At 36.4% G+C, this 18,720-nt stretch overlaps 1 protein-coding gene across 2 annotated transcripts in view; it reads right to left on the bottom strand.

Moving 5' to 3' along the window:
• Positions 1-705: 705 nt before the first annotated feature.
• Positions 706-18,720, bottom strand: part of LOC306865899 (zinc finger matrin-type protein 4-like) — a 34,097-nt gene continuing 16,082 nt past the window's right edge. For both annotated transcript variants that reach the window (XM_079410727.1, XM_079410728.1), the window contains 4 exons: positions 15,070-15,226; positions 9,202-9,426; positions 4,464-4,560; positions 706-1,678 (listed from right to left, as the gene is read on the bottom strand). In XM_079410727.1, the coding sequence (XP_079266853.1) occupies positions 1,663-1,678; positions 4,464-4,560; positions 9,202-9,426; positions 15,070-15,226 (495 nt within the window). In that variant the 3' untranslated portion in view covers positions 706-1,662. The remainder of the gene's footprint in view (positions 1,679-4,463; positions 4,561-9,201; positions 9,427-15,069; positions 15,227-18,720) is intronic.

The following is an 18,720-nucleotide window of genomic DNA, read 5'->3' as shown; positions in this document are numbered from 1 at the left end:
TGTTGGTTTCTCGCACATGTAATTTTCTCATCCAAAACCCACTCTATATGCTATTATTTAAAGGTAAATGTGCTGAATACATTATCAATGGCCCTTGCTGTGCTATTTACATATATTTGAATAATCAATCATGATTGCAGAGATGCATAATGAGCTGAACCCTCAGATATACGGACTCGGAACAACTTCATCAATATTGTGCCACCTTAATTCTATGTTTTAAGATTTCAGGAACTGTATGACTTTCTCATAGCATGATGAAACCTGCTAAAATAGAGATTTTGAGAAACTTTTTCAGTACATCAGGGAACAGTCATCAGATCAGTTGTACAAAAGAAACCCCTCTAGGCCCTTCAGAGATCCAGCCACTGTCTGTTGGGAATCACTTGCAATCCATTTCATTTTTAAAGACTGTCTTACGTCGTTCCTTTTATCTTTAAAGCCCTATGGGTCCTCTTGTCATGCACATCATTCCAGCAGTATGAAAAACACTGTCTGAAAAAGGCCTTTGGGAAACACAGAGACGTGACTTATGGGGATAGCTTTGTTTCTGTTGTTTGCTTCTCATTCCGGTTCAAAAACAACAGTGCCACTTGCTACATAAGTGTGAATTAGCATCATAACACTGTAAGTAGAGCATTCATATTGATAGTGTTTGAAGCTTCATGATACTGTAACATAAAGAAAACAGAACTAATTGCATTTGTGTCAGAATTGTTTTATTCTCTAGGATGTCATTTTTAAAAGTCATTATCGTTTTGGGGATAATTCGATTATTTTGGCTTTTTTAAATGGAACCGTGCACAAATGGACATCAGCAGCATTCAGTGCTTTGTGAAAAGCACTAAAATGACCCCATCTCAGCAAAGTACAGCATGATAGCAGACTATTAACTCTTTAATCTCAGTAATGCTTCCTTATAGTAATCTCTTGGGTTTTTTTCTTCTACAGTCATTGCAAGAGATAGTAAATAGTTAATTTTTTATTAATTTTTTAATCTATTCATACCGCAGCTAATGTTGAAAAAGCGTTTGCTGAACATTTCGAACGATACAAGTCACTGGAAAGTCTTGTTAAAGTAATGAAAAACAATAAATGTCCTTCAGTTCATTACTTTTACTAGTATGTTGATTGAATTCAACTTCAAAATGATGACAAAGTCTCATTTTAATATCATCCGAGAGCAATTCTCCCAGACTGTACTGTATACAAAATCAAACAAGACTCTTTAATGGACTACAGAGAGCTACAACATTTGAATGCCATTTTCACTCTAATACTACATTTTCAGTTCTTATACACATAAATTAAAATACATTTAAATTAAAATATGAATACAATTACAATCAAAATATTTTTAATTACACCAAATTAAAATAAAGGCTGTACATGCATTAAATATATACATTAAAGTGTTCAGGATGTGAATGTGAATTTTTCTTTTATGTACAAATTTAGCAAAATGCACTTGTCCATTATCTATTTTCACTGTCCAGGTCCCTGTCTGCATTGGTAGTCTCCATATCGCTGTCATAAACACAGTGGATCAAGAGAATATGAACTGATATCGCTGGCATGTTGTGTCTTAAAGTTTTCTTGACTTCCACAGACAGATCCTCAAAAAGTTTCAAGAGTAGAGATGAAATAGAGCTCCAACAAACTTCATTTGTTCTTCAAACTGAGAAAGAATCAAAACAGTGTTATGTGTCATAAAATGTCTAAAATAAAAAGTTAAAAAGTTAACCACAGTTTTTGTGTTATGAAAATAGCATATAAATGTCTATTTATTTATCATGTTACATCATTACTTTGTCCATTTTACTCTGGCTAAAATGGCATCTAATTTTAGCAAACAAAAATTTTATTTTATTGTACAAGAAATAGTACTTTGTTGTAGTATATTGTGAAACCTTACACTTTAATTATTCAGTTGATGTGTTTTAGTGCATTGTTAAGGACCACATTCACAATGTGACATTCTGACATAACCTGTTTTGTGAAGTTACAAGTTGTAAACTCCATTTATGTTGTGTATATATCTGATTAATCTGTGTAGGATGTGTTGAAATAATTAACCCGCTGCTAAAGTGCTTTAATTTATGCAACACACCCTGATGGCATTCTGAACTATTTCACATTTTGGCAAATTGTGGCTAATTCGTACCATTTTGTACAACCTCAGTCATACATTGTCGTATTATCTACATGTGTCCCATTTATGGTTATATTTAGCTTCATGTTTACTTTATTTCCATACGAATCACATTGAACGAAGTCAAATGATATTGCCGCCTTTTAAAATATTTACGTTTTCGCATGAAATGGGGTTGGATTTTTCTCCTTAAAAAGATTGTTTGTGCATTGTTAATATCTTGCTAATTTGTTTTATGCGTTTTGTTGTTTACCCCCCCCCCCCCCCCCCCCCCCCCCCAAATAAATAACTTAATCACTGAGCATTTTCATTAGTAATTTCATTAACACTGAGTGTGTGACCCGAACATAACTCCAGCAGTGACACTCATTGCTCTCTTATTGATCAATCATTGACTTTCCAATTCCGGTGTTCGGCACAAAACGTTCAATTGAGCCAAGTCCCAGAGATTCGGACACTGGCATCCAGACAGATTTGTGACTCTTTGCACTCTGTCAAATGATTAGTTCAAATGTGTTTTTGAGGTTAATGGCGTGGGGACTCAAAGACGAACAAACTGGAACAACATAAAAAGCATGAAATGTAGGTGGCTAAAGACCAAATCCTTTGCGCTGGTTGGCAGCGTTTGCAGAGGTGAGGAGTTCAAAGTGAGTGTCTAAGCACCCATGACTAAACAGACTTACTGAAAGTATGTTAAAGCTCTTGTTTCGTACCCTGAGTGCATTAAAGCGCTTTAAGTGCTCACTTTCCTATAGCCTTACTCACATGAGTTTAAGAGATAAATGTCATGCTTAATATATGTAACCTCAATCATAATGCATAGTGCAACCCTTTATAAAATATTGTAACAATTGACGTTAGAGGTATTGTGTTTGTGAACCAAACTTTCTGTGAAGGATCATTGTTTGGACTCTCTGAATGATCTTTGACACAAAATGATGAGTAAACTAGTTTTTGAACGGGGATCAGTTGATGGACTGAATTAGGCATATTTGTTCAGTTTAGCATGTGAGTTGTTCAAAACCAGGTAAAATAAGCTAAGGAAGAATTATCCATGTGTGCATATCAATAATGGATCCTCTGCAGTGAATGGGTGCCATCAGAATGAGAGTCCAAACATCTGATAAAAGCATCACAATAATCCATAAGTAATCCACATGTCTCCAGTCCTTCAATAACATCTTGTGAAGTGAAAAAAGTTTATACAAGCTAAAATAAAGAGTCCTCAATGTTGAAAAAAAAAGTTATTTTGTCTGAATCCGGAGAGAAATATGCACAGGTCAAGCACCATTTCAAAGAGAAAACAGTTCAAAACAAATAAGTCACTGGATTTTGATGCGAGAGGATGAATGAATTAACACCTTGATGGATTTGTTTCTTATTAACATGCAGCTTTTCACTTCACAAGATGTTACATTAAGTGATGGACTGTAGTCATGTGGATTATTGTGATGTTTTTTATCAGCTGTCTGCACTTTCATTCTGACGGCACCCATTCACTACAGAGGATCCATTAGTGAGTGATGGAATGGTACATTTTTCCAAATTTGTTAGGATGATGAAATAAACATATCCATATCTTAGATGGCCTGAGGGTCAGTATGTTTATATCAAATTTTCATTTTTGGGTGAACTATTCCTTTAAAACATAAAACAGCTCCGGTAATAATATCAGCCTCAGGGTCCCATCCATTGAGGGTCGCCCTTGTGTGTGCTGCTTCTTGTGCATGCATATGAACACATCTCATGATGAGAGGGTGGAATAATGCCACTGCATGCCACTCTGTGACAGCTTGGACACGCCTGGCGGTTCCATCATGCTTCTCACGTTCCTTCTCCTTCATTTCTACCTAATTAACATTCCATGCAGCCCAACATGCTATGCTGTGACCTTGCCTGCTCCGCTGCAGCCTCCGCATGGAAACTGTGGCCCATACGGTACTATGAGGACGAGGTCCAGTCAGGCGGAATATTGATTCAGAGCAGATATTGATCGCATATACAATAACTTCACTCTCATGAACATGATGCAAGTTAACACCTCGTGCCTGCTGATATGAGTACTGATTTTGCACAGTTTGACAGTTTTCCAGTATGTGGCTACCAGTGAGTGTCTGTTATGAGTGGTTACATTCCTGATTGCCTTGTTTGGTGAATGATTCAATGACTCTTATTATGCTTTACTAAAAATGAGCATTTTGTGTAGAGATGTACTTTCTCCCACATTATCATTATGTGATTCACTGCTGGTTTCCCTTTGATTCTGTTTTTTTTTCTTGTCTCTGAATGAGATGCGGTGGCTGATACTCACTTATTCTGGTGTTTGGAGCCCTGCAGATGTGCGTGGTATTGTGCCACGGAGTTAAGTGTAACACTGCAGACCTCACATGTGTGACTCCGCTTCAGGCCTAAGAGCATACATAAATATAAACACATCTATTAGACTAGAACTATGTTGTTTCCAACAGCAAATGCCCTCAAATCTTGTAGGGTAAATATAATGCCTTATTTTGACAAACACCTACAGACAGCTAGAACCCTGAGCATTTGACCATATTTTCACCGTGCATGAATTACATAGATAAATTAGCAAATAGCCTGAGCACAGCACATTGCTATTCTTTCTCAAGCAAAATAAATAACATAATGGTAAAATGGTGAACATGTCTTTTCATTCTAAAATCAAAAGAAGAAATTCAATTAGATTTTGCTTAAAGAAAAATAAAAGGCCACTTTAAGGACCAAAAAAAAGCAAAAATAAAAAAAGTCACATAGCTGTCTGATAATTTTGTATATTTACATGTATATTTAAAATACATATGCAAGATATGCAAACTTAAACTTCAGTAGTTGTTGTGTTGCCTTATCGATACAGTATATACATATATATATATATATATATATATATAGAGAGAGAGAGAGAGAGAAACAGGTTTTTAATATATTAAAAACATATTTATATATATATATATATATATATATATATATATATATATATACACTCACCTAAAGGATTATTAGGAACACCTGTTCAATTTCTCATTAATGCAATTATCTAATCAACCAATCACATGGCAGTTGCTTCAATGCATTTAGGGGTGTGGTCCTGGTCAAGACAATCTCCTGAACTCCAAACTGAATGTCAGAATGGGAAAGAAAGGTGATTTAAGCAATTTTGAGCGTGGCATGGCTGTTGGTGCCAGACGGGCCGGTCTGAGTATTTCACAATCTGCTCAGTTACTGGGATTTTCACGCACAACCATTTCTAGGGTTTACAAAGAATGGTGTGAAAAGGGAAAACCTCCAGTATGCGGCAGTCCTGTGGGCGAAAATGCCTTGTTGATGCTAGAGGTCAGAGGAGAATGGGCCGACTGATTCAAGCTGATAGAAGAGCAACTTTGACTGAAATAACCACTCGTTACAACTGAGGTATGCAGCAAAGCATTTGTGAAGCCACAACACGCACAACCTTGAGGCGGATGGGCTACAAATAGGAAAAAGAGGCTACAATTTGCACGAGCTCACCAAAATTGGACTGTTGAAGACTGGAAAAATGTTGCCTGGTCTGATGAGTCTCGATTTCTGTTGAGACATTCAGATGGTAGAGTCAGAATTTGGCGTATGCCTTGTTACCACTGTGCAGGCTGGTGGTGGTGGTGTAATGGTGTGGGGGATGTTTTCTTGGCACACTTTAGGCCCCTTAGTGCCAATTGGGCATCGTTTAAATGCCACGGCCTACCTGAGCATTGTTTCTGACCATGTCCATCCCTTTATGACCACCATGTACCCATCCTCTGATGGCTACTTCCAGCAGGATAATGCACCATGTCACAAAGCTCGAATCATTTCAAATTGGTTTCTTGAACATGACAATGAGTTCACTGTACTAAAATGGCCCCCACAGTCACCAGATCTCAACCCAATAGAGCATCTTTGGGATGTGGTGGAACGGGAGCTTCGTGCCCTGGATGTGCATCCCACAAATCTCCATCAACTGCAAGATGCTATCCTATCAATATGGGCCAACATTTCTAAAGAATGCTTTCAGCACCTTGTTGAATCAATGCCACGTAGAATTAAGTCAGTTCTGAAGGCGAAAGGGGGTCAAACACAGTATTAGTATGGTGTTCCTAATAATCCTTTAGGTGAGTGTGTATATATATATATATATATATATATATATGTATATGTATATGTGTGTGTGTGTATCATTTATTTATTTATTATATATAAATTTATAAACCTTTTATAGAATTTTTTGCCTAAAATGATCCTTACATTGCAATGAGAATCACCGCTGAGATTACAAGTTTTTTATTATATTAATATAAATTTTACTATTTTTTTTTTTGTCTAAAATGATTCTTAAAATGTGTACATACTAATGAGAATAACCACTGAGGCTAATGAAAACTGCCAAAAATAAAATATGCATAATTATCAAAAAATAGTGTTAAATAAATAAATAAAAAATCCTAATAGTCCTACAAACAAGTGTAATTTTCTTTATGCTAAATATAATATTAAAGCAATACTAAAATACAAAATGCTTTTTTTTTTACATTTTTGGAGCATAGTGCCCTGAAACGCAGACATCCCTGCTCCAGTAAACCAACTTTATATAGTCCTCCTTCATACATAAGCTTATGTCCAGATATGACTCATATATTCAAACAGCATGTCTGTTTGTGTAACCATCTAGCGCATGATGTGATTTACTATTGGAAGCTGGGTGGTGTTAAATGACCCTTACATATGCCACAAAGCAAGCACCTCCTCTGTTTAAACAAGGAGAATCCTTTGTTATCCCAGGATCAAGGCAATCAGGCCAGATAATGAATGGAGGCTCATCTAGATGCCTCATTAATAACATTTACCACAAATCTATATTCAATCAAAGCCACAGATTACGCTGGCCTCGTCATTGCAACCACAGCGCCTCAGATTTTCTTTGGCATTGTGTACATTCAATGATTAAAAACACATAACAGAAGGGGCCGTGAAACACGCTGATAAGCCGTATCCTCCCACAGCTCTGTCTTCCTACACCAAATCTGTTCTCCGCCTCTAACTAGGACAGACCAGTACATTTTAAGTTTGTGTGAAGCTCGGAATATCAGTCGCTGGCTTCCTGTGAGGTGGGAAGTCTGATGAAAACGCTTCGATTACTGCTGAACATCGGCGCCGCAAACTTTTTTAGTTAACCACAGAACAACATTATCACAGACAATTGCTAATGAGCAGAAATAGCATGTCAAATCCTATTCTACATTTGTAGTCATAGATTGATATTACACACCACAAAAATAGAGCAGATTCAATCCAGAGAGTGCTTGTACTGTTATTGGTGAGTGAAGTACTGCGAAGCCTTAATGAAAACTGCAGTAATGACTCATGCTTATGAGTCACAAGCGTGACGTGAGGGACAGTACACTTTTCAATCTGAATCTAAATCCAACATTTGTCCAAATGGTAGCAGGTACGCACCTCCCACGAAGTGGTTTCTAGTCCCTCTATGCGTCAAATCTCACCAACGAAGTGGCTTTGTTGTGTGCAACCTCCGCTATTGTCAGTTTGTTTGGTGAGCGAAGATCTTGTGCTCAGGGAGGCTCTTTGTCGCGCCATTAATTACCTATTGATAGCTGCCTCGAACGAAACCTCTTTAGCTAACTGCTGAATAATGCAAAACTTAAATGAAATGCCTGCTTGCGAAAAGACTCAAGACCATTAAAATGCCTCTACTGAGGCCTGTAAAACAGGATAGTCAATGCTAAAATGATACCTGTGCTTAAACGGTGACATTTACAGTGAGGTTATTCATGAGCCATTACCACAAACTGATGAAAAAAAACATTGTTACAATTGAATGTGTTGTTTTAAAGGGACTGTACAGCCAGAAATTAAAGCTCTGTCATCATTTGCTCACACTCATGTTGTTCAATACCTGTAAAAGTTTCTTTATTTTTTTCTACTGAACACAAAATAAGTCACCCTTGTATGTGAGATACAAGCTTTTAAAGGGATAGTTCACCCAAAAATGAAAATTCTGTCATTAATTACTCACCCTCATGTCGTTCCAAACCCGTAAGACCTTTGGAACACAAATTAAGATATTTTTGATGCATTCCGAGAGCTCTCTGACCCTCCCATAGACAGCAAGTATCCTAACACTATTATGGCTCAGACACATAGCAAGGAGATCGCTAAAATAGTCCATGTGACATCAGTGGTTCAACTGTAATGTTATAAAGCTATGAGGATCCTTTTTCTGTGCGAAGAAAACTAAAATAATGACTTTATTCAACAATTTGTCTCCTCCACGTCACCCTATAGCGCCATGTTGGAGAGTATCACATATGTCAACAATGTATGCAAGGTATGTATGTGGATACATTGCTTACATTCAGATCAAAGCGTAAACAACAAAAACAGTGTATACGCATATGGTGCTGCTGACACACAACAGCATAAGTTGTTTACATACAGTGCCCTCCAAAAGTATTGGAACAGTAAAGACCAAATTGCTCTGTTGGCTGTGGAGTCAAGACATTTACAAATATTATTAAAAGATGAAAATGAGACAAAACTACAGAATGTCACATTTTATTAGAATGAATGAAATTTAGAAAATTCAACTGAAAATTCTGATTGCATTAATTGGGGTAATCAGGTCCTAGCCAATAAAAGAATAATTTATATTGGTTCTGTGTACCAAATCGAATGATTCACTCAAAAGATCTGATTGAAAAAACAATCTGTTCACTAATCTTTTTATTTTTAATAATGACTTTGAATTAATTTAATTTGTATTACTTTAATTTGATTTTCATCACACAAAGTTATGGCTTCAGAAATCTTGGGGAAAAAGTGCAAATGGGTCACTTTTTAAAATAATTTTATCTTAAAACCATTGTGTTCCACAGAAGGAAAAAGTCAAACATTGTATGTGTTTGGAACAACTAAAGCCTGAGTGATGACAGAATCACTTTTAATTCATGTTTGGGTGAACTATCCCTATCTATGTTTTGTCTGTTCCTCTCAGAACACACCGTTTAGATCATCTCCGTCCTCCAGACTTTTACCCAGCTGTGCGAGGAGGTTAGCTTGGGCTGCATTTTTTTTGTGCTTCTTGCCGTTGTAGTGCTGTCTGGCCATGCCGGGGTTGTTGAACCAGGCCTTACACATTTGGCAGTAGCGGTGTGAGAGTCTGCCATGTATGGAAGGACTTCCCGGCGAGTCTTCAGTCACCATATGCCCTGAACTGGCTGTCATCTCTGTAAAGAGAGCGTAAGAGACTTAGTATACTTACTGTAACATACATTAATTACCAAACAGACTACAGGTAAAATCTATTAATGTGAAAAAACCGGAGAATGATATATGATCTTGCCCTCCATTCCCACCCATTATTTTTCTACATTCTGAAGACAAAAAAAATCACCAAAAGGAAAGAAAACAAGCAAAAGAAATTTAAAAAGAGAAATATTTTTAGATTAAATATTGTGCAACATACCAACACAAGTTAACAGCCAGCCATACAGTTAAAATGGCATATCCATTTCTCATTTTATTTACCAATATCAAGTCCTCAACAGCAGGTGTGTGACAGCATTAATAACACATATTAGAAAGACGTGTATGTGATTCATTTGACATATTTTGCTTGCAGTCTGTCTCACCTGTCAAAGTACGGGGCACAGGCTCATGTCAGATTGAAGTATTTCAAGGCTAAAGGGCGCAAATTAGGAACACGGTATGTCCCCTGTGGCTGCAGCTTAATAAGATGCATTCTGAATCTCATGACATTAATATGATGAATATGGTTCATAAACAGACGAGAGGTCATTTTTCTCGCACTAACAGGTATAAGCTTGTATTTTCCTCATATGTTTTTGAGAAGTGAATTTTTAATACAAAGTCGAGAACAAGGGATGTTTTCACCCGTCTAATTATACTCAGTCATGGTAAACGACAAACAAGAGACTACACTGACAGCAATCCCACGTCATAACATAGAAATAGGAATGGTGGATGGCACAAATGGGGCGTCTCTTGGCTCTTCCGCAGTTTTTCAAGTGGAGGATAGATGACACTGGCAGTTCTACATGTGTATTTATAGAAGGTATCAAAATAACTAGATAATATGAAGTATTCTTTTTCCTTTTTTTCCCATCCAATTCCCTGAGGTGTTTGAATGGAGGGTTGTTTTCAATATAACACATAATCAGAGTGTGATATTAAACACTACCGTGACAAATACAGCGGGCTCAAAGTCTGAGACTACAAGTGAAAATGTTTTGCATTTTTTCCCCAATTTGATATACAAATGTTTTCACTGCAAATGAGAATTGAGAGCTTTTGAATTTCTTGGTATTTCATCTATTTGAACATTTCTCTGCCATTTTCAAAAATGCTCTCTGGATGTACTGTGATAAGCAGCAAAAGAGAACTCATTTCGCTATATGTGCGTGCTGTCTTTCTGAGTCCTGTCAGAGAGAGACACGCTTGTGAAGACGGTGCTCATAGAGAAAAGGAGTATTGTACTGAGTTATTTCTCCCACTTTATTGGCCTTGAACGGTTATACACACACTTGGATGTGTCTAAATGCCCGTAAACACAGTAATTTAGGTCTTAAGTAAAAGCAAAACAGCTCTTAAAGTGATAGCAGTTTAATATTCCTGGTGTCTGTCATTAATGTTAATCAAACAACAAAAGAGAGAAAATCTCTCACTGCTCGACTAAATCACTTTACACAGTATTTCATTTACACTGAAGAATATGCAGTGTTTTTATACATTTGATTAGTTTACACAATGAATGTAGCAATTCTTATTTATTTGTTCTACTGTACTTTTTTTGGTCCTATTACTTGTAATTAGTTTTTTTTTTTTTTAATCGCTAGCTGTTTACTTGTCTTGAGCTTGAGTGTTTGAGCTTGAGGCTATAGTATTAGTTTTTTGTGATATTGACACTGACAAGAATTATGACATTTCTATGGTATCAAAACATTTGATAAAAATAACTATATTGTGATATATCATTACCTTGAAATAAATTTTCTCATATCGTGATATAAGATTTTGGTCATATAGCCCACCCCCACTGAAGACTGGAGTAAGGGTGCTGAAAATTCAGCTTTGAAATAACAGTAATGAATTACAGTTTAAAATATATTTAAATAGAAAACAGTTATTTTATATTGTAATATATTTCACAGTATTTCAGTTTTCACTATATTTCAATAAAATCTTGATTTGACTTTTTGACTTCTTTCTTGCAAAAATATGAAAAAATCTTACCAACTTTTAAACAATAGAGTGCTTTGTTTACTGTAAAAGGGTGAAGGTGCTACAGATCAACATAAATCCATAACTCCATGCGTTATCATTTGAAGCTTTCATAATGTCTAGCTTTATAGTAATTGTGTAGATCTGCAGTGCAGGGGTTTGGTCAATTACTTGATAATAGCAATGACACTCAAGGATAATTTAATCAAATTATATCCTCATCTGTATTCCAGCCTCTCAGACCATTTCATCTAGGTCTTTTACACCTTATCATTATTATCATAAATATTAAAGCGTTATATAAGGTCTCACTAGAAAGAACCTTTTTAGCTCGTCCTCAATAACACCAGTTCATGTATAACATGAAAAATCACCATCAAGATCTTTATGATGGCGGAAACAGCCACATAGAAACCATCCGACTCTAACAAAATAATGCTGAGCTACTATAATGACTGCTGAACAAACAACAAAACGACAGTTTCTTGAACCCTATTATGGTTACTAATAGTTTTTAGTGGTGTTGCTTAGTGAAGCTTGCTATTTGGACAAACACTTTAAAAAGTCAGCATGTAACTTGTCTCGCGCCATTTGTGCCGTGGACATAAAGGCACATTAAATCATACGGCTTGTTGATGAGAGCTGCGCTATTACTTTCTAAGCGACTGCATATACGATTGCCGCCTGGTGGATGATAAAACAGGCTAAACTAACTGTTTTGCAGAAAATGTACAAATCTAGTGTTGTGAATGGATTTCACCTCATGCATTTTGCATCAAGTAATTAACTTCTTCGCACGTTCCGTCATTACCAACATAGTGCGACGAATGTTCAAACGATCATTTGCAAACAGCATGACAAAAGAGGAACAAGTGATTAATCAAACAAATAAAGCAAAACGACAAGGAACAAAAAATAATAGCAGTTATGGCTGCCATGTTTGTTACACCAGCATCTCAGAGATCTCGAATCGATGAATTAGTAGAAGTTACTACTCCACCGGCCCTGTATTGTTGATCCAACGCACTTCAAACAACGAAGGTGCGACCATGTTCAGGAAACAGTCGTGACTAGCTAGTTATAGTTGGTGGTTACGCAGTGAGTTACATTGTTGTACTGGAAAACACACTCCAGATTAACAAACTCAGAAATGTCGGTTCTCGTTTATTTGATCTGTTTTAGCATATGCCTAATGCCATTATGGCTAATGCACTCACACCTGAATGAATAAAAAACAGGACAGCCAGCTGCAGTTGTCCGAGTCCAAGTTTTTTTTACATTTTCTGAAAATGTAAGTGGTGCGTACCGATGCAAAAGTTCCCGCCGTTACACTAGGGTGTTATGGGTAGTTGCCAGGGCATCAAATCACCTTGCTAGTAGTTGGACCACCTTTTGCCTTCAGAACTGTCTTAATTCTTCACTGCATGCCTGGCATTCAACAAGGTGCTAGAAATATTCCTCAGAGATTTTGGTCCACATTGACATGATACCATCATGTTGCTGCAGATTTGTCGGCTGCACATCCATGATGCAAATCTCCCACACATCCCAAAGGTGCACTATCCCAACGCCTCTGATTCAAGAAATCAACAGATATGTCTGTGATTGGCTACATTACTGAATGCTGCAAAAACACATAGAAATTGATCTCCAGAGCGAGATCTGGCAACTGTGGAGGCCATTTGAGTCCAGTGAATTCATTGTGTTCATGAAATCGGTTTCAGTTGATTTGAGCTTTGTGAGATGGCACATTATCCTGCTGGAAGTTGCCATCACTAGATAGTTACACTGGAGTCATAAAGGGATGGACATGGTAAGCAACATTACTCAAGCTGTGGCGTTTAAACAACCCTTAACTAGTACTAAGGGGGCCAAAGTGTGCCAAGATGAAAAATATCCCACCACCACAAGCCTGAATCATTGATACAAAGCAGGATGGATCCATGCTTTCATGTTGTTTACACCAAAGTCTGACCCTACTATCCAAATGTTGCAGCAGAAATCAAGACTCATCAGAGCCTGTGCGAATTGTATTCTTAGTTTCCCGTTCTTAGCTGACAGGAATGTCACCCAGTTTGCTCTTCTGCTGCCGTAGCGCATCTGCTTCAAAGTTTTATGTGTTGTGTGTTCAGAGATGCTCTTCTGCAAACCTTGATAGTAAACGAGTGGTTATTTGAGTTACTGTTGCCTTTCTATCAGCTTGAACCAGTCTGGCCCTTCTCCTCTCACCTCTAGCATCAACAACGTATTTTTGTCCAAAGAACTGCCGCTTACTGGATATTTTCTCTTTTCTCCATTGTTGTGTGTGAAAATCCCAGTAGATCAGCTTTTTCTGAAATACTTAGACCAGCCGTCTGCTACCAACAACCAGCTCACATTCAAAGTCACTTGATTCACCTTTCTTTCCCATTCTGATGCTCAGTTTGAAATTCAGCACATCATCTTGATCAGTGTTGCGGAGTATCTTGTTACATGTAACAGCGTTACATAATTTAGTTACAAAATAAATGTAACTGTAATAAGTTACAGTTACTGAGAAAAAAAGTGTACTTAAATGAGTTACTTAGACCAGATTTCCAAAGTGCACTGACTGTTCTAAAATATGAGACATATAGGGCCCTATGATTCCCGCGATGCAGAAAACGCAGACGGATTCGTGAAATCCAGTCGATTTACTCTATAACACGGAATGTCACAGAATATGCCAAATTTTGGATGAATAAATCAAAAGTAGGTTAGTAGACTTGTATCAAAGCACGATATGGACAAGTGTCTAAGAATATTAAACACAGAATAGGACTTATTCGATAACTGTTTTATTTTATATTTGAGTTGATGTATATGCTTTATTTATTTTTTTTAATTAACTGTGTTTCCTGTCATGTGCGAAGATTTGATTTCAAAAACAGTACCATAGCTATTAAACTATTTCTTGTTTGGATTTTAAATCTGTATTTAACCTCAGAATGATTTCAAAGTAAAAAGTGGTGCTAACGTCTGATTTTGTGGTGGCTGTGCTTTAAATTTCAATTATTATAATCTTAAAGTGATAAAGGATTTTGAAAGTCTGGCAGTAATCAGTGTCCCACTGTAAGGTAAACCCTGCCTGGTTTCAAAATAATTAACAGTTGAAAATATTTGTTAGAAATTTAGTAAACAAAAAGTAATAGTTAGACTACTTAGCACATGTTAAATAGGGTAACTTGTAATCTGTAACCTATTCCAAAATAACCCTCCCAACACTGGTCTGGATATGTCATGCAATTGGTTGATTACACATTTGCATTAACAAGTCATTTAAAATGTAGGTTTAAGGATTTAAAAAAAATCCCCATACTCTCAACTGTGAACAGTAGTCATATGATATCTCACACCACACCTCATCAAACATCTGTAATACATAATAACTTGAGCATTAATAATAATGAACTCATTCTCAAGAATAATTGCCTCATTATCTCATATTCAGAGGCCATCCATTGTTGAACAGGTCACTTCCCCGCTGGCTGCTTCGGACGTCATATACACGTAAAACTCATTTAAGTATGAATACTGACCCAGGAACGGCCTGGCCTTTAAATATGGTGATTCAGACATTGTGAACCTGGTCTTAGATCAGCACCTCCTACCTTTAGATGTGATGGCAGGTGGCTCCCCCAGCAGTAGCCTGAGTCTCTTGGCGTGGATCTTGCCCTGGTAGTGCGACTGGGCCACCACCACCGAAGTGAACGACATATTGCACAGCGTGCAGCACTTGTTCTTGTCCACGTCTCCCTCTGCACTGCCCTGGGACGACACAGAGGCAGACACATACTCTGATATTCTTTAACCGGGACCATTTATCACCTTCAGCTAATAATACAGGGGAACAGAATGATTTATGAAGCAAATGTGTTATTATAACTTTAAGAGGAAGATATGAAATTTGGCTGTCAAATTGGCAGATGTGGGTCGCGCTGTGGAGAAGTAATTTACAAACTTCTAAAAATGGTGTAGCGTATATTCTGCTTCCTGCTCTGATGCAACCGCTCGGAGTTTCTCATATTGACTGATATTGGCTCTGAGTGCTGTTGGGGAAGTTACTTTCGAAACTTTAGCTCGCCAAGCTAAAAGCTAATCGTTATTTAAACTGCAATCAATCTACTCATTGAAAAAGTCGTTAGATACATTGCATGTTGAGCTACACTGAAGCTTTTTGAGTGGGCAATATAAATATATTTAGATTGAAAATATATTACAAATTCCCCAAAATATAGTTGATGAAATACAAGTAATTAAAACAAAAAATATATTTATGTAAATATATTTCAATGTGTACATTAGCAACATATTTTTGTCATTTTTAATACATTGATATATATTTAAAGTATGTAAAATATATATAATTAGTTTTTTGCATATTGGCATATATGTGATCAGATACACAACTAAACCAGAATACAAGCAATTATATATAACTAATATTTATTTATTTGTTTGTATGTTTATCATTTAACAGCAATGATCAGCAGATAAATATTGTTAAAAATACATTTAAAATGCCATTTAATTGCAATGACTTGATTCTGTGAATCAAGTATTTATAAGTATTTGTATTTATTAATGCAACCATCTGAACGAACCATTTCACTAGAGTGAATCAGACTTTCTAATGCAAAAGAGGATGATTTAGGTGAACAACATTTGATTATTGCCATTTTGCAATTGCTATTTGTTGGCTAAAGTAGCTTGTTACTAAGTGTGAATAATATCACGCTACTGTAAGTTCCATTAGCTACTCTCCAGCATTACCGCTGAGCTATTGCTTCATTTACTCTTTATAGGTACATCAGTTCGATATATAAATCAATGGTCAATATCCTAAGTGCTAGGAAAGTGGCATTGCAAGGTCAATGTCATGCAATAAACATGCAGAGCTAGAGCAGGTTAGTTGTCTTTATAGATGAGGCTATGGAATATGACTCAAAAAACATCAAAAAGTGTTATAATACAATCTATGAACTCATTTTATGGCAAGAAATCTAAATGTATCCTTTCTTCGCTGAAAAATAGACAGCATTTTCATGTTTTTTTTGCATGAGATGTTTCATTAAACGTTAAATAATGAGACCCTGATTGACTTTCTGAGCTTTAATTGTTTTGTAAGTCTTGCGCTTGAGCTGAGGTCTGTCTCTTCTGCTGCAGGTGTTGACTGCAGCAGAATGAGTGGACAAATCTGTGCCCACTCATTCTGCTTCTTGTTATTCCTCTCCTGACACCCCATACTGTCTTTATTTGCTCTCCCAAGGGGAAAGACCTCACCAATATTCAGCTAAACCGAAAAGGCCCGTTTAGACATTGACCTTTGCTGGAAACAATCAACACATCACAGCAACCCTTTTAATTTCAGGGGAATTTTTTTTTATTGCCAACTGCGTCAACACACAACAAACATGACATCTTCAACTGACACAAGTTTACATTGTGAGAAAAACCGTAGAAATACACGAGGAGCAGAGACTGCTTTATATGTGTTTCTGTGCGGGTTAGTTCACTGGTCTGTTATGTGAATTAAAATAGTCAAGTGTTAGCTACGGCTGATTTAGTGTTATCAAGAAAACTTAGTTTATATCAGAGGAAAAGGTTTTCAAGAGGTCTGCAGTTGGGCTTGAGACAACACACATAGCGGATGTCCTCACAGGACTGAACAAAGTTCATGAAAGAGGGGAAAAACTAGGGTAAAACACAGGTGCAAGCAATGATTATATTTAACTGAATAAAAAACTGCAGTCTGTATTGCCATCTGCAACCCACAACACCCCTTGTTCCCGGTGGAACAGTTCTGACATTCCCTCAAAAGCTTGAATTATTACATGGATCAGGTCTAAAATTTTGTGAACTGGCAACCATGTCTGTGTTGCTGGCATATATAACCCTCAACTACATGACCAGACCATAAAAGTGCTTTGATAATGGTGGTCCTCCAATCATTCCCATCATGACTGACTGTATGACAATCATATGAGAATATTCAGTCATAAATTGATAAATAATTACAAAATAATGTATAAAAATAAATCATTTACATTTAAAAAATTTGCTTCATTATATTAATTATATGTGACCCTGGACCACAAACCAGTCATAAGGCTAATTTTTTTTTAATTGAAATCTGACAGCTGACAGCTTTCCATTGATTGTATGGTTTGTTGGGATAGGCCAATATTTGGCTGAGATACAACTATTTGAAAATCTAGGATGCAAAAAAATCTAAATCTTGAGAAAAAGAAGTTGTCCAAATGAAGTCCTTAGCAGTGCATATTACTAATCAAAAATTAAGCTTTGATATATTTACGGTAGAAAAATGTACAAAATATCTTCATGGAACATGATCTTTACTTAATATCCTAATGATTTTTGACACAAAAGAAAAATCAATAATTTTGACACATACAATGTATTTTTGGCTATTGCTACAAAAATACCTGTGCGACTTATGACTGGTTTTGTGGTCCAGGGTCACATATTATAAATGACATATATTGTATGATGCAAATATTACTTAAATTTAATTCAACTGATTTATTTTTATATACAGTCTCTAAAAATATTATAAAAATTTAGGGAGTAGGTAGGGACCCTCTCGGTAGAAATGGGCTGCGGAATATTGACTGCAGTTCAGGGGGCCCAGAAACCATAGCGGCACCCCTGAATATCATTATAATAATGATGCCAATATTCTAATCTATTCTAAATTTTAACAGTGTGTGATAAAATGTAAAAAAATAATATATAAAAATAAACTTATATCTATAAATTAAAAACTGAAATACTTGCATTATTCTATTCTATTCTATTAAGTTCTATTATCATTTAAAATATGGACAAACCCAGCGATTGGGTTGTTTTTGACACAGCAGTTGGGTTACTGTCCAGAAGGTTGGGTTAAACATTTAACCCATCTGTTGGTTGAAAACAATCCAATCGCTGGGTTTGTCCATATTTAACCCAGCATTTTTTTTAGAGTGAAGTCAATCACACAGCTTCTTCCTGTCAAAGTGGCCGGAATAAACTGCAACCTGGAACAGAGCAAAAAGCCAGTCCAAATGTTCCTTTCAACATATTAGTATTAAATACTGAACAATATTTGATTATGTTTTTATGCAAGTTGCTTTGGTAGGAAAAAATTGCCTAAGAACAAAACTGTAGGCATAGTTTGCAAGAATATTACAAATGTATCCATTCAAACCCATTTTGTATTACCTCTACACTTTCAGCAGTCCAAACTACAGACATTCACA

The sequence above is a fragment of the Barbus barbus genome (genome assembly GCF_936440315.1).
Source record: "Barbus barbus genome assembly, chromosome: 47".
Classification (NCBI taxonomy): Eukaryota; Metazoa; Chordata; class Actinopteri; order Cypriniformes; family Cyprinidae; genus Barbus; species Barbus barbus.
The sequence above is the reverse complement of the archived record's forward strand: the minus strand, read 5'-3'. Positions and strand labels throughout refer to the sequence as shown.